Genomic DNA, 21,951 nt, shown 5'->3' on the forward strand with positions numbered 1-21,951 from the left:
AGATTTTTAGTATTATACAAAGTAATTCAGATATACAAAAAGACTACAATAAACACCCGTGTATCCACCATCCAGCTTAAGAAATAAGTGCTTGCCAGTACAGTTGAAGCTCTCTGTATCCTCCTCCTCAACCACATCCTCTTCCCTCTTTCTATCCTCAGAAGACAACCATGTCCTGAATTTAGTGGTTATCATTCTCGGACATTTTTTTCTACTTTTAAATAGATACGCATTTATGTGTTTAAGAAGATATTTACTAATCTATTAATGGGTTATCTATATGGTAGGATCAAAGGAGACTTCAAGTTCATTGAGGAGGTATTTTTAAATCTATTTTCTAGTTTCCTACAATGAGCATTCATTCATTCATTCATTCAACAACTATTGATTATGTACTAACATGCCAGGCACTATTCTAGATTTGAGGGACTATCGGAGTGGACCAAAGAAAGTGCCCTTACAGAGTTTGCAATCTAGAAAAATCTGTATTACTGATGCAATTGTTTTAATATATAAAATTACAACAAGGAATTGCAATAATTAACTGTCCCGAGAACACAGACTAGAAAGGTGACTCCACAAAGGGAAGATAAGAAAAGAAGCAGCAGGGAATGAAAACGACCTATTTTCTACGTACTTTTTTCAAATCCTTCTTAAACTTCCACTTCCCTAAACTGGGCTCTGCAGTTCTTACGGGCCTGGAAAATGGGAACTTTTTTTCAGTTTTCATGTAGCATCCTACAATTGCTACTTAAATATAATCATCTTTAGTATAAAGGAATTTGTTACAACAGTTTTGAAATTATACGATTTGTAAAGAAATCTAAGCCATTGATTTAAACTGTGGCCTCTCTGTTATTGATACCCCTTGTGTGTAGCATGGTGGCATATACTGATAAAGGGGGTGCTAACGAACATTTGGAAGCACCTAGAAAGCAAAGGTAGAAAGGGAAGCACAGGCTCCCCAAAGCTGTGAATAAAAGAAGCACTAAAGGGGCTGCACTGATCTTTTGTTGCTTGATGAGAATTTTTTTTAATAGCAAGAGTCAAAAAGATCCCAGTATCCTTAGCAACAACTGGCTTCTCATTAACTGGAGGCTGATCTCTCTGACGAGTATTTCCCAACTCCTCTGCTGCCCAGACAGTGGTTATCCCGTAGACCTGTCATCACTAGAAACTGCAGCACCACCTCTGAAATCTCAACTTTGAGCCTTCTTCTTTTTATTTATTTTTTATTTATTTATTTTTTAATAAGTCTCAGTTGTACATTTTAACAGTTAGGGGTGTGTGTGTGTTTACATTGTATGTTCATCTCTCATAGTTAAATTTCTTTCTGTCACCACATATTTGACCCCCTTTACCCTGTCTAACTCCTCATTTCCCCCTCCCCACTGAACCTCCTTTATTTTAGCCATAGCCTCCTGGCCTTTCTCTTCCCCTACTCCAGAATCCTTACTGCAGCATTTCTTTGTCCTCATGAGGCTTCTAATCCATGAACTGATCCCTCCCCCCCCCTCCGCCCCGCCCATCCTTGCTGTCCTCCTGTCCTCCATTGCTGCCTTGTCCCTGGAATTTCGCAAATACTGTTTCCCGCTCTCTCCCCTCCTCTTTTCCTGACTGGCAAAAACCAATCTGGCTGAACCTAAAGTCCACCCTTTCCAAGACAGCTAGATAAACTGGACTAGACACATCTACATTTGGGCCAACCAGTTTCGTGTTGGCATTCAATACTGCCTGGCAATCCAATTACCTTTCTTCCGAACGTATGTTTGTCTGCTCTCTAAGACAACTACTCAAACCTCCCTACTTTCCAGCCCCTTTCTACACACAGATGCAGTTCAGAGACAAATCTTCGACTTCATCCAAAACACGGAATCCATAAGATGCCCCTAAGCTGCTTTTTACCAAAATTTCAAACCTCTCTGCATCTGCACCACGGTGTATCTTTTTTCCTTTGAAAATGGAGGCACTATCCTTCTTGTCTTTAAGGAGCAACCATTAAGGAGCAACCACTCTGTTCTTGAAACCATCCATGCTTGCCCCTTCTCAACTCTCAGTCATTTCTCCTCTACCTATCAGACCACGGGTCTCTTTCTTTCTACTACGTCATTCTCACTAAGTCACAAACATGTTCTAGTATCTCCAATATTGAAAGAAAAATCAATCTTCCCTTCACTCTACCTTCATCCCTTATCTCCTTCCAGTTACTGCCATCTCTCTGTTCTGCTTCACAACAAATCTTAAAAGCGTTGCCTGTGTTCCATCATTGTACTCTCTCAAGTATATGGACACTATCTATCCTTTAAAAAAAAAAAGAAAAAAAAATCCTCTCTTGGCTTCTGATTCCACATTTCTCCAATTGTTCTTTTTCTCTGACTTTTTGAGCCCACTCTACTCACATTTCTTTGTGGCCCCTCCCTCATCTTCCTGACCTCAAAATACTCCAGCCAATTTCTCCTCCCATCTGCCTTCTCTCCCCAGATACTCTCAGGCGTTCCCACTCTTTTAAGCATGACCTCTAGAGTGATACTTTTGTGGTTTTTATGTCTAGCCCAGCCCTCTCCTCTACCTTGTATACCTGTAGTAGTTCCGACTCTATATTTGGCATCTCTACTTAAGTTGTCTTACATGCATTTCAAAGTTAGCCTGTCCAAAAGGAAATTCTTGGTTTTCCATCCCAAACCTGCTCTTCGGCCAGCCTTTTCCATTTTAATAAATGACATAACCATCTACTCAGTCGCTCAAGCCAACAACCTTTCATCTATACATAATCTATTAGTATATCCCAGTGATTCTTTTTCCAAAATATATTTCAGATCTGTGCAGTTTTCTCCATCTCCTGCTTGATCTGGTTTAAGCTAACACATCTATCTTCCGGGCCGAGAGGAGGGTGAGGCAAGTGAGGGGCCCAGAGTGCAGTATTTAAGGATGGCTCCGGAGAAGGAGTGCCTCACTTGCCTCATCCTGAGCCTGGTTCTGCCTAACCTTATCTCATTCTGTTCACCCATCCTTGCCTCAGTGGGCTCCACTTGCACCAGAATTCTTTCTGTCCCTCCTGTTTCTTCTAAACTCCTTTGGCCTCAGGGCGTGTACACCTCTGCCTGATATACTCTTTTCTGCTCAATACACGGTGCTCCTTCTTATCCTCCAGTCTCCGATTAAATTTCACCCCCTAGCAAGGCCTTCTTTGACGATTCTATCTAAAATACACTTCCCAAATTAATCTCTGTTATGGCATATTTAATCCACCACAATGGATATCACAATCTATAATTATTTTTCTATTTCTCTATTTATTTATTTAATGCCCCCGTCTCCCACTGGAAATGAGTTCTATGTGCCTATCAAGAAACCACTTAATCCCCACGGCTGAATACCTGGCACACAGAATTGGTCTACAAATATTATTAAGTGAATGGATGATGATATATGATTAATAAATGTATGAATGAATTAGGTTTACCTCCCAGAAATTCACCTTACAAAGATAAGCTTATAAAGATAATGTTTCTGGAAAACAAATTATTCATAAAGTAAGGAACAGTGCAGTATATAAATTAAGATTCTAGGAATTAGACTCTATGTTCGAATCTCAGCTCTACCACCTGCCAGCTCCATGACCTTGGGCAAGACTTTATATATTTCACATCTGTCGAAAGGAGTTAAAAATAGTTGTTGTGAGGATTAAATGAGATAACTGGCCAATGCCCTTAGCATGATATCTGATACTTAATAAACAAAACTAAATTTAAATGAATTCTTATAAGATACTTGTCAATGAAAATGAGAGAAACCAAGCTTGAGATACAGAAAGATGACTCATTATTAGGAATGCAATTCAATCTTCTTCACTAAATGTGTTCAGGTCCATCTATTTTGTGGCAGTCGCTGAGGTAGGCACTAACTAAACAAACATGAATTAGATGCTTCCTGTCCCTCAGCAGTCAAAGGATGTTGCCATGTCACAGCTATGAGAGTCACTGTGCACACAGGTACTTGGTTTTAATTTAGTTCCTAATTTAGGAACTGCACAGCTTCTATCTACCTCTGTGATTGGAAACATGGCTGACTAGGCTGAGACTCCACACTGGGGCCACAGAACATCCTCCTTCTCTCTGGGAATTTACCCGGCCTGCTCTGAGTAATCTTGAGAGCTCCACGAGGCAAAGTTTGGCTAATGCTATTGCTCAACAACTATTATTAACTTCTGAAATAGTCTGTTATCAAACCATCTTTGTACACACATCCTGCCCCACCCTACTTCCCAACACTTGGCAAACTCAGACTTAACCTCTAGGGAAACTCAGCTTTGACAACTAAGTCTCCAGGAAGCCATTCGTAATCCCCTAAGGCTGTGTTGAATGACCCTCGTGCACTCCTGGCGCAGGCAAAGTTACCCCTGCCACAGCCCTTACATGCAATTGTTATCTATTTCCCCACTGGACTATGAACTCCTTGAGAGCAGGTGGTGTGTCTTATTCATGTCAGCATACCTAGTGCAGATCTGGCACATACTAAGTGCTCCATTAAATTATAATGCGTAAGCGAGATTTCTGTTTTCATGATCCATGGGGCTTTGTAGAGTTGGGAGGAGGGTGGAAGCAAGATGATGGGGATATGAGACAGAGGAGAATGCCCATACTATTATTCCCCAGCTAGGCAATGGACTTCCAAGATGCTCGGGGAAATGTGGTATAAAGCCAGTGCAAAGTAGTAATAACCACCTATGTTGGAACATTTTGCCAGAGATTAAAATAATAAGGGGATGATTAATAAGGTGGGGGGAGTGGAATGGAAAAAATACTTATGGGTAGTCCAGACTAAAATACTTTCTGCTTTTCCCTTAAGCCAGTTTCAAACTGCAGGTCAAGAACATGTGTGGGATGTAAAGTGATTCAATGGGCTGCAGTTATAATTTAAAAATATATAAGCAGAATAGAATAGGATAGAACAGAAAATATCAGAGTATATCACTTATAGTGAGGGTAAGTATTATTTCACAAAACGAGATATGTATACACGGTATGTAATGTAATGTATATTTCTTACTGTGAGTTGCAGTTAATAAAAAGTTGGGAAGCCACTGTTTAGATAATAGGGCTCTAGTTGGAGCCTTACAGCTAGAAAAGCAGTACGGTTTCCTAGGAAGAGAATTCTAAGGAAGAAGAGGAGGAAAGAGGCAGCTTTTCTCCACTGAGGGACTCGAGAAGCAGAAGGGTAAGCAAGCATGTGGAGCAGAATCATGGAAGCCTGGGGAGAGTTATGAATTGCTGCTGGAGACTGTGGTTCTCAAACACTTGGGAGCCAGTTCACCAACACTTTACCTTGCAGCGTACCCACTAGCCCAGTGCTAATTCCAGAAATGATGTCACTAAGCAGCCATTCCTTGATTCGGTATTTAGGGAGCCAGTCCAGGATGGGCAGGAGGATCCTCATCACACCAAGGGCTCTCTTTCTTGAACATCTGTCAAAAGGCAAGATAACTGGGTTTCTAATCCAATCTCCACCAAAGTGATCACAAAGTTTTGAACTGAACTATGTTGTTTATAACTATTTAGAAAAAGAATGAGAATTACATGGACAATACTAACTCTAAAGTGCTTCCGTGCTTTTGCCAAGAACTCAATCTACCCTTTTAAATGCACTGTGCTAGAAAACACAGGATTAAGTGTCCCCATCCCCCACCTCACCTTCTTAATCCTCTGAGAAAATATCCCAACACAAGAACCCATTTTTTGGTCCAGCCACACATTGATCATTGTGGAGTCTCTAAACGGAGATTAATTTTCATACTTCTACTTCCAGATGCCTTCATTTACTTCTTCTCTTCTTCTTTTAAGAAAAATAAACATGCTCTGTATATTTTGGCAATCCAAGTGTGAGCCAGTTTTTACAAAACTCTTAATATGATGAACGTACATCTTGCTGTACCTTGTTACTTATTATTTTTTTAATTCCATAATCAACAAGTAAAAGAACATTCTTTGACTCCTCATTCGAATAAATTATTTTTCAGAATTACATTTATGAGACAGTTGGAAATTTTAACATTGGATCAATGTTCGATATTGAGGAATTATTTTATTTTTCAGTGTGATCATGGAATTGTGGTTATATTTTAAAAAATAGTCCCTAGAGATATGTGCTGAAATATACAGTCATATATATACAGACAAAAAGATACACTAGATAGGATTTGCTTCAAAAAAATAGTAGGGGTGTGGTAAATAGGAGGGGGTAGGAGAAACACGACTAACTTTGAATAGATCATAATTGAAGCTGGATGAAGGGCAAATACATGGAAACGGGGTTCATTATACTACTATGTCTGCTTCTGTATGTACTGGAAATGTTCTACAATAAAAGGCTTTTAAAATGAAAGAAAATCTGGCCAAAGTTGCCAGTTCTCTATTTTTTGTTTGTTTGTTGTTTGTTTGTTTGTTTGTGATATCTAATTACAGGTGGCCCATTTGAGTTTAGAGACTGATGGAAGTTCTCCTGGGGTCCCACACAGCACACCACGCTCTCCTGTGTGCTGGCTGTCATTCCTGTCTCTCTGCGTGGCATCCTGCCTAGACGAGCTTGGGACTTTCAAGAAATCCTCATCAGACGATAGGAGTTTATCCATCATCCCTTTTTAATCAAGCCCCTTCCTCAGAACCCTCTGGCCCCTTTCTCCGGACCCCCCGGACCCTCAGGACCTTCTGGACCGCAAGGCGCATCCAGGTGTCTCCAAGAGAAAAGAGAGATGGGGCTTCCGGAACACACTCTTCCCAAAGATAAATTCCTCAGACTAGAGTTAACTTCGGGTAGAGAATGATGGAGCCACCCTCCCACCAGCAAGGACGCGTCGCAGACGCAGGAGCCCAAGTCAGGCCTCTGGAGCAGAAGCCCCGGCGTCCCCCGCCGCGCGGACTGACGCCAGCCGCTACCTGCAGCTCTTGGCCAGTCGCTCCCGCAGCGTCCTGCGCTCTTGCAGACGCCGCTCGTACTGCTGTTGGAAGGCGAGCTCACTGTAGACCTGCCGCGACACCACGTAGCTGCCACTGTACTCGGGGAGCGGCTGCGGCTCCGACCTGCGGCCCGGCGCTTCCATGCCCTTCAAGGAGGACGACAAGGAGGGAGGCGATGGAGAGGGGAAGGAGAAGAGACGGTGAAGAGGAAGCGACAGGGAGAGGCAACTGCCCGTTAGCCGCCTCTGGGCCCCACCTGCTGCAGCGGGTCCCGGAGAGCCTGGTCCCGGCGCGGCGGCCCTGAGCGCTCTGGGCCCGCCGCCCCCGGTGAGCACTGCCACCTGCAGGGGGGCACCTGAGGATCGCTGGGTCGCGTAGCCTGCACCTGCTTCTTGGGACTCCCGGACTCTGAAGGGAGTGAGCCCCGCGGAGAGGGGTTCGAGAGCTCGACCCAGTCTCCTCCGGGGGGGTGGGGGGGGGAGGGTAGTTAGGGCGCTGTCCGCGTTCTGAAATCTCCCCAAACCCAGGCTCAGACCAGAGGCTCAGGCGGGACTGGAAGGGACCTCGTGAGCGTCCCTCTCTCCTTGCACCCGACTTAGGGCGCAGCCCCAGGCGCGCACTGGGGAGAAGCACAGGCCGCGGGCCACTCGTGAGACCCTCAGGACACGCTCCCGGCGCGAGGCTGCGTACACTGCCGGCAAATTCCAGGAGCGGGTTGCGCTCCCCTGGGGGCAGAACTTGGGGTGGGTGGGATCTGTTTTCCCGGCCTGTTTTCCTAGCTTCCTTCTCTCATCTTTCCAGAAAGAAGGCTATCCTGCCCCCCGCCCGCCCGCTCCAGACCCCCACTCTAGTCCTCTCTCCAACCAGCGACGTCTGCCTAGAAGTCAAGCCAGGGCAAGATAGCGTGGGCCGCACCTTCAGCAGCGATCTCACCTGCTGCAGCTCCGTTCGTGCCCCGCCCGGAATGCCCCCGGGACGGCCGTTCCGCTGCCTTTATAGCGCTCGCAGAAGGCTGGGACACGTTTTATTTATGGATCAACAGAGACAGCTAAGTTGAAGAGAGGAACACACAGGTAGAAGTCTTTCCTCAACTATCCTACCGAGAAAGAAATCCTATCCTTCCCACATTCTTCCCCTTTCCCAAACAGGGAAGGATGAAAATCTTGCTGGCTGTCACGGGGCCCCCGGAGCCTGGGCCACTCACCGTCCAGTTAGTAACGCAAGATGCGAAGTCAGGGCTAGGAGATCCCCTGCGGAACTTGTTATAAAAGTGCAGGGCCCCACGTAAAAGAAGAGGTTTGCTAAGAGCGCCGACCTTGCCTAGGCTGTGTGAATCAGGAAGCTCCACAGTCGAGCACCAGGTGGGGAGGAAGAAAGGAGTAGTGGCCAGTTTTGTATATAATAAGGCTTTGGATTTCTAGAAAGTCTTTCTTTAGAAACACCTAGTGGCTGGTGGTTATAGAGAGTTCATAATTTATTCATAAATTTTAGATACATAGTTTGTACACTCTCTTTCTCTTTCCCCGCCCCACCCCGCACCAAGTGACTAGTGAGGACACAGTGAGAAGGCAGCCCTCTCCTTGCCAGGAAGAGAGCTCTAACCAGAACCCCACAATGTTGGCACACTGATCTTGAATTTTCAGCTTCTAGAATTATGAAGAAATAAATTTCTGTTGTCGGTCTATTTTATTATGGCAGCCCAAGTTGACTGGGGGGGTTCTTCACTCTTTGTAACATCGGCCTCTGTTTTCCAAATCATTTATCACTCTCTGTAATTATCTTGCCTTTTTAACTTCTTTAGGATGAAAGCTCTAAAAGGGCAGGGATCTTGATGGCTCTATCCCCAGAGCCTAGACCAGTGCCTGGCATATAATAGAAATGTGATACATGTTTACTGACTAAATAAACAATGAAAGATAAGAGGTAAATATCTCACATGTTAAGTTTTTCAGATATACCTTTTCAGCTTTTTTAGGTTGTAGACTTTCCCCATTCCTCACTATTCTCACTCACTTTTTTCCTTCCTCCCATTCCTTCCTCTTCTACTTTCAAGGGGAAGAAAAAGTAAATCAGATTAATTTGGAGTAGTTTCAACTGGAAAGAAGTGGGAAACAGAAGTAGCATCCAGGATTACTTATACCCCTTTACATCTATCTTTCACTTTATTTAATTAGAAAAAAATATTTCAGTTCTACAGAAAGAGAATAAAAGTCAAGAGTCAGGTAAATCCCAAAGATTAAAGGTTACATAGGTGTATATATAACACCTTATGTAGTTTTATGCTTACTACAAAGTTCACATTTTCTTAAAATATTATCAATAAACATTCATTCAAAAGCATAATTTTATCCCTATCAATCTATTTACACTTAAATACACAAAGGCTTATTATATTTTTAAAAAAACACAATTTTTAAAAGAAACAAGAGTGTTGGTTTTTTTTCCCTTCTAAGTCAGTCTTGGCTAAAGGGTATTATTCAAAACAAATGAGAAGTTTCTGTACTTTTAATGTAGAGAGGAGGCAAGAGAATTAAAATGTTAAATCAAGCTACATTCAGAGACTTCAATATGCTGATCAGCCCTGCAGTCCTGCCACAGAGGACACATCAGAACAAAGTAAGATTTCTGCTATGATTGCTAACAGCCCATTTCCCACACCTGTGGAAGGGGAAACAGGAACAATATAGTCTTTAAGTGGCTTCTCTACACAAATAAAATTGTTCATTCTCTATGGCTAAAACATGGGGAATCTATGGATTAAAGGCTGGGAACTGCCAGCAGACCTTTCAGGATACAGACTTTCCCCTTTCCTCTTCCTCACTGTACATCTTTATCAAAGGAAATGGGAATTAAAGAATGATATATAAAATGAATTTCCTGAACACTCCACTCACTGCCTTTCCGTATCTCTTTTTGTTCCTCTCACTCTCTGCCTCTGAGAAGGGACTACATTCTATCTGTGGAATGTTACTCCTTTTCTAATAAACTTTCCTTTTGAGTCTAACTTTGTATTGAATTCTTTCTCCACTCTCCAGCAAAGGACCCTCTTCTTTTCTCGGTTCAGGACTTGGTCTCTCTCCACTCAGGGGAATTTGCCCTGTCTTGCATCAGTATTATGGAAATTTAAGTAAATGAAAAAATGTATAATGGAGGCAAAGGAATTAGACTTATAGGTAGAGTTTGAATCTTGTTATATTTGGCCTTTAAAAATCAAATTATGGATGAGTAAAAGATATTTGTGAAATGGAACAACTGTGATTATATACTTGTATAATTCTTTAGGTTAATCTGTTTACATTCATCAAGGCAGTAAAAAACATTATCATTTAGGGTATAATTGATAACTCAATCTTGAAATTAAATCTCATAATCACAAAATATTTCACAGTTTTACCTACATGGCTGGGTTTCACCATTGTGACAAAATTCTTGTCATAATCAATAAATTTGTGTCTTTTTCCCATGTTTTTGGTAAATGAGCTGGTGAATGAGTTATGTCTCATGTCTTTGCTAAATTAATTGCTTTCAAAGACACAGTACAGTGGATGGGATTTAGTATAATCACAGAACAGGTTTCAGAACAAATCTCAGTTAAAGATTTTTAAAAAATAACTCAAGAGACCCTCAAATGGCCCACTTCCATTTTTTCCTACTTCTTTTGCCCCACAACTGCCCTTAGATGTCTGGGTAATCTGCTTTATTTTTTAGCTAGGGGAACTCGTGGCCACTGGCATTTTAGATCTCTGCCTATTTACTGCCTGGTTCACAACAGAAATCTGATCACTCTCCTTTTTCCGTGCTATCTTGTCAAAGGATGTAAACAATTCAGGGTGGAGGTTTGGGCTCATTTATAAATGGGTGCAATCACTGAATCATGGAAGGAGCCTTTATTTAATCTCCTCCATCTTATTTACAACTGAGGAAACAGACTTACTTGTAGAAACGTGAAGTGATGGCTTAAGAGATCTTATAGCCAGTGAATTACAGAGTCAGTTTAAGAATTTATTCCTATCATTTCTGATGAGCATACTGGTAGCAGTGCAAATGTAGAAAGGAGGTGAGAGAACTAAATTGTTAAATTAAGCTACATTCAAAAACGGCAATATGCCGATCAGCCCTGCAGCGGGGCCACAAGGACGCCTACAGAACAAAGGAAGATTTCTGCGGGATTGCGCTAACAACCCATTTCCCACGCCTGTGAAGGGGAAACAGGAAAAACAAAAGTCTTTAAGTGACGCCCTACACAAATAAAATCATTCATTCCTTATGGCTAAAATCATAGGGAACCTATGTATTAAAGTCTGGGAACTGCCAGCAGGCTTTTCATGCTACATATTTTTACCTGTTTACTTACATGCTTCTCCCCTTCCCCTTCCTCACTGTATGTCCATATCAAAGGAGATAGGTAAACAAATTAAACTATAATTCACAGAAACTAAAGAAATATATATAAACTGAATTCCCCAAACACTCGGGTTTCTTCCCAGTGTCTTTCTCTCCATCCCTCTCACTGCCTTTACTCTGTCTCTCTCACTGTCCTAATCTCTATTGTCTCTGTTCCTCTGAGTCTCTCTCACTGCCTCTGAGAAGACACCACACTCTATGGAGTGCTACCCCTTTTATAATAAACTTTCCTTTTGACTCTAATCTTGGAGTGTATGTAGAAATCTTTCTTCACTCTCCACCAAAGGACCCTCTCTTCTCTTCCTACAGGGCTTGGTCTCCCCATCACTTGGGAAAATTTACCCTGTCCTGCATGAGTATTACTTTGAATTATGGAACCATCATAAGTAAATTTTACATTAGTATATATATCTTATTTCTAAAAAAGCTTTTTATTTCACTCTAATCGTTCATATTGTTACTGTTGGGGGTGATTCGAGTTTGGTGTCACGCCAATGGCAGGGGTGGGGAGAGGGATAACAGTGCAAAAGTGTAGTTAGCATTTTCCTCAGTTCTTCCTTATTGACACAGGGAAGAATCACAGGTCAGTGAGATTTAGAAAAAGTTTATTAAAAGTGTATTTTAGAAAGACAAAGCATGCCCCAAGGAGGCATGTGGTTTCAGTGAAGAGCTATAACAGAGCACTGTAACAACATCAACTACAATAACCAACACAAAAAGGGACAAAAACATGGGAATGTCTGCATTATATTTGGGCCATGATGGGTGGTTCCAAAGACATTCCTAGGTGATTGGCAAGAGAAGTCATTTTGATTGACACTTGACTTCTATATAACTCTTTGCAAAGTGCACATGTGCTTAGCCAGAATTCTACTACCATTTGGGTGTTCTTTGGGTGGTCTCTAGGTTGGGCCCCTATTCCTTTGTTCCCCCTGTCACTTGTGTCTGACTAGCTCCCTAACAATATGTCACCGTCCTGCTAAAATAATTCGAAGGCATTTTTAATTACGGGATTCTCATTAATACTATGCTCAGCTTTAATGTTGAGACTCAAGGCATTTGGGGAGTTTTAGAAGTTTGAACATTTGCACAGCATGATATGCAGAGGAAAATAGGGGACTGGTGGTTAGCTGTGTGGTCAGCATGGACTATGGGGAACGGCAGCTTACAAAGGAAATCCCTTGTTCCCTTCTCTTGAATCCTTCACATACTTGGCTTCACCTGTTATCTAGGACCTTTTTTTAAATTTTTTTAATTAAGTTATTGGGGTAACATTGGTTAATATAATTATATAATTTTCAGGTGTACAGTATACTTTAACATCCGTATATTCTATTGTGTATTTACCACCAAAAGTCCAGTTTCCTTCAGCTACCATATATTTGATCCCCTTTACTCTCTTCGCCCTCTCCCTACCTCAATATATTGGGCCTCCTTTACCCCATCTAACTCCCTACCCTCTGGTAACCAATAGTCTATAGTCAATGTCCATGAATTTCTGTTTGTTTGTCCTGTTCCTTTGTTCCTTTTAGGTTTATATCCCACATATAAGTGATATCATGTGATTTTTAACTTTTTCTATCTGACTTATTTCACTCAGCATGATTATCTTAAGGTTCATCCATGTTGTCACAAATGGCTGTATTCATCTCTTCTTATGCTGAGTAATATTCCATTGTATATATGTACCACAGCTTCTTTAGCCAATCATCTATTGTAGGAAACTTTGGTTGCTTCCATGTCCTGGCCACAGTGCATAATGCTGCTGTGAACATCGATGTGCAAAAATCTTTTTGGATATGATTTTTTAAGTCTTTGGGGTAAATACCCAGTAAAGGGATTGCTGGATCATATGGTAGATCAATTCTTAGTTTTTTGAGGAAAACCTCCATACTGTTTTGCATAATAGCTGTACCAAGTGGCAGTCCCATTAGCAGTGTATAAGGATTCCTTTTTCTCCGCATCCTCGCCAGCATTTGTTATTACTTGATTATAGCTATTCTAACAGGTGTGAAATGGTATCTCATTGTGGTTTTGATTTGCATTTCCCGAACAGCTAGCGATGTTGAGCATCTTTTCATATGTTTGTTGGCCATTTGTATGTCCTCTAGGGAGAAGTGCCTGTTCAGATCCTCTGCTTATTTTTTGATTGGACTGTTTGTTTTTTTGTTGTTATTTAGTCATATGAGTTCTTTGTATATTTTGGTTATTAGGCCCTTATCAAAGATGTTGCTTGCAAATATATTTTCCCATTCGGATGGTTGTCTCTTTACCTTGTTAACGATTTATTTTGCTGAGCAGAGGCTTTTTAGTTAGGTGTAGTCCCATTCATTATTTTGGCCTTTGAGGTCAAATTCACGAAATCCCCTTTAAGTCCTCGGTCCTTGAATTTTGTTCTTATGTTTTCTTCTATGCATTTTATTGTTTCAGGTCTTATATTCACATCCTTAATCCATTTTGAGTTAATTTGGTATGTGGTGATAAACAACAGTCTAGTTTCATTCTTTTGCATGTGGCTTTCCAGTTTTTCCACCACCATTTATTGAAGAGGCTTTCCTTTCCCCACTATATGTTTTTCACTTTTTTGTTGAAAATTATTTGCCCATATAAATATGGGTTTACTTCTGGACTCTCAATTCTGTTCCACTGTTCTTTGTATCTGCTTTGCTGCCAATACCATGCTGTTTTGATTATTGTCACTTTGTAGTATAATTTGAAGTCGGGCAGAGTCATGCCTCCATCCTCATTCTTTTGTTATCTAGAATTCTTGCTCTAGCCTCTCACCCAAGCTCCAGGCTCAGATCCTTTATCACCTGTTGGACAGTTCTACTAATAAAACCCTAGCCCTGCCTATGTCCTCCTATTGTGCTTCAGTATGATATGTAAGACTCCAGGTCCAGGCAAGAATTCAGGTCTCTATTTTTCATAATAAGGTACAAACGTACCCACTGGCAGGACTGGAATTTAAGCCAGATGGGACTATATTCAATCAATAGCAGAATTTCTATATTTCAGGACCTGCTAAGAAATACAGGCTGGAACAGTCCACTCTCCGTTGCCCAGTAAAATCTACCTGAAATCTTAATCAAAGTTCAACGTCCATATGCAAATCACCCTCTCGTCTGGATTCTGTATGTTCCATCCCTGTGTAAAACCAAATAGTGCCACATCTGCTCTTCATTACTTTAGATATCTATACAAATGTCACCACAATGGTAACATTTAATATTATGGCCTTGGATTTTTATGGTGATTAATGAAAGGAACAGCCAGGGGAATATCAGCCCTTCAATTTTCAATAAAGCTACTTTTGAAGATAATAGCCTCTATTTTGCTCAGTAGACAAAATATCAACTATTTTGCTCATTTTATTCGATCAGAAAACATTTAGTAAGCACCTCCTTTGGATGCATAGGTACAAGTCATACCTACATAAATCAACTAAGTATCCACATTTCTAAAAGTTCACAGGCTAGTGTAGAAAAACAAACATAAATCATTACAACCCAATGAGCTAGCACAATAAAAGATTTAGTACAAGGTGCACAGAAGGGGCCCAGTTCCAACTTGGGCTAAGCAGCTGGAGAAGGAGGCCCAAAGGGGTGAAATGGGTTAAGCAGACAGGTGTGGTTTCTTCAAACGGAAGGTTTGTATTTAAATTTTAGAAAGATAAATCTGGAAGCAGCAAGGACATAGATTTATTTAACAAGGCGTATCGTATAGCACTTAAGATGACCCAAAGATGTTCAAAGTGCTTACATAAAGTAATTCATTTAATCCTTATAACAATTCTTTGAGGTAGACACTATTATCCTCGATTTACACGTGAGGAAATAGGTAAATACAGAGAGACTTTGCAGCTTGTTGGAGGTTTTATGGCTATTAGGGAACAAAACCAAGATTTAGAGCCAGAAGGTGTGGCTCCAGAGTCTATGCACTTTACCATTCTGCTACGCTGCCTCAGAGACTGAGACAGAGACAAGAAGGAAGACAAGTGGACCAGTTGTAACATTGAGTAATAGTCCAGGAGAAATGGATATCTTGTATGTAGGAGGTGAAAACAATAGGAAAATAGATTGACACTCCCCGATTTCTAGTTTAAGGATTTAGGTAAATTATTAAATATTTAACTGAATTTAGGAATGCTAGAGGTACACATCTCAGTTACATAAACCAAAAGAAAAGGAAAAAGGAATATTATTTATAAAACAAAATTTATGTTCTAGACACTTTAAATAGTTATTGGGTTAGCTATCATGTTTAATTCTTATAACTTTAAGAGGTAGGTATTAAATATGAGGAAACTGAGATTCAGAGAGGTTAGGTAATGTCTCCAAATTTGTTGGTTTGCACTGCCTGGAGTCCTAAGATCACCCTGATTTTCTCTGGGGCAATCACATTCCTCCCATTTCATGTAGCCTAATTCAAGGTACCTGCCTCCCAACAAGTCATGAAGCTGTATCATTCCTCTTTATGGTTGGTGGTGTAGTTAGGGGGTGAACCAGAGCTTGTTTTGGTTGATTGCAAATAAGAAATCCTAACTGAAACACACAGTAAGTGGCAAAGCCAAAATTCAAAGCCTGGTCCATCTAATGCCCAGTCCATACTTTTCCACTACGCTATGCTGCTCCCAAATCTCTGCAAGTACTACACACACACACACACACACACACACACACACACACACACACACACACAGTGATTGTTCTCCAAAGATTTAATAGGAGAGCCTTTCTACAAACTATTAGATACTTATTCCAGGGTGACTGAAAAAGTGCTACAATAGGATCTCGAATAAAGTGGCAGAGGTGGGCAGGGGATGCTGATTTATCCAGGGTGGTCTTTTAAAATTTCCCAAAGAGTTGTTAATTAAGACTCACATGGTGAGATGGGGGCAACCATGCAAAGATCTGGGGAAGAAACAAATAACAGAAAGAACAGCAAGTACAAAGGCCCAAAGAGAGACCAAGCTTAGTGTGTTCAAGGGACAGAAAGAAGGTTGAAGGGACTAGAGTGCTAAGGACAAAGGGATGAGTTATGGGTGAGTTTCGAGAGCCAAGCAGGATCCCAGTCAGGTAGGGTTAATAGGCCAAGGTTGAAGTATGAGTTTTGTTCCAGTTGTAAGGGGAAGCCTTGGGAGAGTTTTAAGCCAGAGTATATGATGTGGTTTGATTTACACTTTATAAAGATACCTCTCATTGCTATATGGTAGAAGGACTCTGCTGGACAAGGTATTGGGTAAGAGTAGAGGCAGGGAGATGTGTCTGAAAACTTTTTTGGTGTTTAAGAGGCAGCTGGCAGTGACCTGAACCAAGACTGGAGTAGTGCAGATGGTGGAAAGTACTAGAATTTTCTACTTTAGTGTCATGGCAAAAAAAAAAAGTACAGGTACACTAGTCTTGATAATTGAGGTTGATGTATCCTAAATTGGGGAAGTTCATTTAGATTCACTATATACACTGACCAAATTAAGCCTCACTCCACTCCATTTTGTGTTGTGAGAACAGCAGCCAATGAGCACACAAGTGCCATAGTCTGTATGCTCTCCATGACCTCCAAATTCAAAGAGCTATATAGTTGACCCTTGAACAGTGAAGGAATTAGGGCATGATTCTCTGCACAATTGAAAATACATGTATAACTTTTGGTTCCCCCAAAACTTAACTGCCTGGTCTTACCGTTAACCGGAAGCCATACCAATAACATAAACAGCCAGTTAACACATGTTTTATATTTTATATGTATTATATACTGTATTCCTACAATAAAATAAGCTACAGAAAATAAAATGTTATTAAGAAAATTATAAGGAAGAAAAAATACACTTACAGTACTTATTGAAAAAAAATTACATATAAAGTGGGCCCAACGCAGTTCAAACTGTGCTGTTCAAGGGTCAATTGTATATGTGGGTTGGATTCTAAAGTAAAAAGAGTAGGAAGAGACTTATTGCCAAGGCTATATTCTGGTCAAAGTCCCACCACAGCCATACCTCTGAACCTTTTGGCTTAGAAATGAAAACATTATAAAGTTGAGTCATAAATATGGTGAGCCTCTAACCAAAGTAAACTATTAAAAAAAAATCATATTTTCTATGGCCTCTCATTTTTCCTCTTCTCTTCTACCAGGACGTTAAGGCTCATGCAAAAGACACTTGGTTCTGTGCTCTGAAATAATCATTTTGGGGTTATCATTTTGATCTATATCTGACCGCCATGTTTCCAGCCATATTTACCATTGTAAATAAAGATCTCAGTTTAGAGGGAACGAAGGAATGAATACTCTTCATGGAGTGTTGTTTCTTTAGCTGTTCAAAGGATTTGAGGATCTTGTTTGTTTTGAAACAAATAACCAGTCTCCTCTAACCACATAGTCCTAACCTCCTAGGACAGCCTGTAGGAAGTCGGGCCTAAAGAACAGAGTGGTCACTCTGTTGTTGTGCCGTTCCCATCCTTGCCATGCTTTTTGTTTGCTTGTTTGGTTTTGCTTTTAATATGGGTTTATTCCTGGCCCAAGGGCTCTGTATTAATCCTCAGATTTTCCGTTAGGGTGAAATATACTGCAAGTGTTGAACAGAGAGACAATGCAGAAGAGGGTCCGCAGCCTTTCAGGGATGAACTCTGTGTTCATTCAACCAAGAGGCAGGAAAGTGAAGAATGGGAATAGAAAAGAAAACAAGATTGTGTACAGGTTCCTCTTCTCCTTCTCATCATAAGCCTGCTCCAGGGGCTCATTATACATGTATTTTCAATTGTCCAGGGGAGATGGCTTGGCTGCAGCCCTGGCAAAATTTCTGTGGGGCTAAGGAAGACCCTAGAGGAGGATTTCCCTGAAAAGAGAGCAAATGGAAGGAGGATGGGAACATTTTCACCCCCTCCTTTCACACAGGTACTCAGGAATTCTCTCTATAGCCCCAGTTCTTGTGCCCATGACATAAAAATAAGTATGGTCTACGATAAACCATTCTGCAATAAAGATTTCGAAACTTCTAAAAATTTTCACACTTTAAGAAGCTTCTTTTGATAGGGAAGGCATTGGCAACTAACACCATAATAACTGCTAACAACATCTAGTTGAGGACAAAAGTGAAAGAAAGGAGAGAGAAAAGAAGTATTAATTGATGATTTCGGGTAGTACCAATGTTTCCTCAGTGTTGCCTGAGCCACACTGTTCAAAATTATCTTGTGAGCAACTCTTGGTATACATTCATTCGTTCCTTAAATAGATGTCTTTTTTGGCAACTGACAAGATAATTTAGCACTTGGCAGATAGCAGGTGCTCAATAAATGTTATTATTATTACTACTATTATTAGTACTGCTGCTACTATTACTGTATGTCATGTCAAACATTGTGCTGGGGACACAGAGGAGCAAAACCTAGTCATTGTCCTTAGGGAACTTACAGTCCAGAAGAGGAGACAGGTGAGTGAGTGGCAGGTCATGACATGGTGTCACTAGTGCTGAGCTAGGGTGGACCAGACTTCTATGGGAGTCCAAAAGAGAAGCACTGGCTAGGGATGGGAAAGGGATGGGTGCTGCTTCTGGATAAAATTGTAACCGAGAGGGTTTTGAAGGACAAATAGAAGTTAGACAAGAATAACAGTCAGAGTCTTAATTGCAAATAAAAGGAACAAATTCTGACCAGAATCTATGGAGAGAACATCAATTGGCCATACAGTTTTGAGAAGGCTACAAAACAATTTGGAAAAGTGGTGCCAGTGTGATGTGGATGCTGTTGGTGGTGAGGCATTGCAGGTGACCTCAGGGAACTGTATGCTGCTACCCCACGGCCATCACAGCCGGGGAGGGAGTCTTCTTTATGCTGCTTCTTCGTAGCGTTACTTCCGGATTCCATGTTCCAAACAGGAGCAGTTGATGAGCCAAGACGAGGCTACCTGATTACATCTTAGGTGTCAGGGTATCCAGCAAAATGAATATTGAGTCTTTTCAACGTTTATAGAGGGAGATAGGTGTTGTTTTCCAATGAGATGCGTAAGGTGAGGAAGAGGGTTCAGAGGCTGTGAGTGAAAAGGCCATTGGTACAGAGGGGCCAATACAGGTGAAGGCTTGACCTGGGGATTAGAGACAGCACAGCACATTTGGAGGACTCCGATCCTTCAGTTTGACTGGAGCATGGAGTAGGGGAGGGAGATATATAAAGATAGACATGGAAAGGTAGACAGAGGCTAGGTCAAGGAAAGCTAGATATATAAAGATAGACATGGAAAGGTAGACAGAGGCTAGGTCAAGTTATGCTCTATGCCTGCTAAGGAATTTCCCCTTTATTTTGTGAATAAAAGTATGATAGAAAAAGGTTTTAAGTTTGAGGGTGGGGAACAGGGTATGAGAGGTGGGCAGGTACTAGAAGGAAAGATCAGATTTTTGAAGCTGAGCTGTGAACTAGAGTCTTATCAGAGAATATTTTTTTTCCCTGTGTCTAAGTATTTTTACTATGGCAAAATTGTTATATAAGATTACATATATTTCAGGTATACAATATTATAATTTGATATTCATATACATTACATAGTGTTAACTACTGTAAGTCTAGTCACCATCCATCACCATACAATTGATCACCTTCGCCCATTTTGCCCTCCTACCAACCACCAATCTGAATACTTTTTTTCTAATTTAGATCAGGAATATTTATTTAGCTTTTCTGGTCATCTTACTAACCACGGCTTTCCATTAAGCTTTTCTGTGTCATAAATTAGATCCACCTTTCCCAGATTGCAACTATCACAGAAGTCATTTCTGGACTATAAATTTGTATTAAATTTGAGAGAGATGAGGACACAGACAGTAGAAACTGGCCAGGATTGCAAAAATTATATTTGTTTAGATCCAGCACAGTTAAATTCTCAGCTACAGCTGATTTCCCAAAGGTATAAACACTGTGCTGGACCATGGGAAAAAATTGCTAAAAATAAACATTTTTTTGGTCTCCTAACCCAGAAGAGATGCCTGAAAATTGTATAGAGTAAATTGATGGTGTGGTGACAATATGGTTAATTTGAAGCTGATATTCTGGTGGAATTTGTAGGCTAGTGTGGACATTTAGGAGTAGGAAAGGAATTTCTGGGCACCTAGAGTGTTGCAGCTGTCTGGCTCTCTGGCCAGGAGAAACCACAAGAATGAATAATGGACAGGGAGGTGATGCTCTCTCTGAATGGAGCGCTGGGAGCTACTGCAGCCACCAACATCACAGTCTACAGCACTAGTGGGGAAAGGCAAAGGGAAAACCCATTTCTGTCCTTATATGGGGGTAAAAAAAATACCGAAAGAAACAGTAATTTAGACTTAGTTCAACTTGCCCTTCCAGTTCACCTCCTGTCTCTTGCATTCCCTACCACGCAGGCCACAGAACTACCATGTTGGCAATCTCTGCAAAATCCTCACCAATCCCTAGCTCAGGGCTAAGAATCCAATCCAAACCCTACCCTCAACTATCAGGTCCTTCCCCACTGAGCACAGCTACATTTATTCATGTCTGGAATTCTTTGGTCGTGTACATCATAGGATCATAATAAGTGAGGGTGAATCTTACACAGTTGTTGACAGCAAAGGATGCCAGGAGTATAATAATTTTAAATCCAGAAAACCCTGTGATTTGTTCATGAGGTCTCACAAAAACTTACCATGAAAACACTTTGGATAGCTACATGGCTACCTCTTTCTGTATGATTTAAAGTTTGTGAATTTTAAAGAAATTTTAAAAGATTTGTAAAATAGTGAGGAGAGTCTTCCCTGAATGAATGTTTCAGTTCTGACTAAATTATCTGGTTAGCCAATGAATCTAGCTAAGATTTTAAAATTTATTTTTCAGGAGGTAGGGGGTAAGTCACTTGATTCCTTTTTAAACAGCATTAGCTGAATGTCAGACGTGCACTTAAATTTATTTGTTGAGGAGCAGCTGGAAAACCCACCAGACATATATGTTGAAAATGAGAATCCTAGTCACTGCTCCTCATTGTGGTGGGTAGAGTAGGGCTTAAATTTCAATCCCGCTGTCAAAACACATTACAGCGACTTTGGGAGAGGCACTGTTGACAGCTTATTTATGTGATCACAGTTTCATAGAGATAGACACAGGGGGCGCAGCTACATGAACAGAGTAAATACATCTTTGGTTCATCAGAGTAAGAGGTATCCTCTCTTCTGGAACATTCTGCCTGAGCTTTGGGACAATTTTGAAATCAAATCATTTCTGTGTGCTTTTTTAAAATAAACTTTTTAAATTTAAGTATATAAGTATAGTTGGTATACAATCTGTATACTTTTTTCATTATGCAATTTTTTAAAATATGTTTATTTTTATCATATACTTTACACTGAACACTTCGAGAAAGAAAATAATTGCAATGATTTTAAAAGGCAGTCCTTGAACTCAACAGATATCCTTTATAATTACACTCAATTGATATCTAGCAATGTATATAAACCTCAGGTCAATTAATGGATAAAAATAAATAAAATAACTATGTAAACTATAAATCTTAGGAATGAGGAACATATACCATCGGTTAAGTCACTTCGCCATCATTTTACAAAACGTGATTCATATGTGTTTAATCACATATACATCCATTG

The 21,951-nt window shown here is 40.7% G+C and overlaps 1 protein-coding gene across 1 annotated transcript in view; it reads right to left on the reverse strand.

Moving 5' to 3' along the window:
- Positions 1-7,201, reverse strand: part of SLC26A4 (solute carrier family 26 member 4) — a gene marked incomplete at its 3' end in the record, with an annotated part of 32,922 nt that extends 25,721 nt beyond the window's left edge. The window contains 2 exon segments of the mRNA XM_036230273.1: positions 5,325-5,464; positions 6,933-7,201. Of these exon segments, the coding sequence (XP_036086166.1) occupies positions 5,325-5,464; positions 6,933-7,096 (304 nt within the window).
- Between the last annotated feature and the right edge of the window lie 14,750 nt (positions 7,202-21,951).

This window comes from Rousettus aegyptiacus, unplaced genomic scaffold (genome assembly GCF_014176215.1).
Source record: "Rousettus aegyptiacus isolate mRouAeg1 unplaced genomic scaffold, mRouAeg1.p scaffold_m13_p_13, whole genome shotgun sequence".
In the NCBI taxonomy this organism is placed as follows: Eukaryota; Metazoa; Chordata; class Mammalia; order Chiroptera; family Pteropodidae; genus Rousettus; species Rousettus aegyptiacus.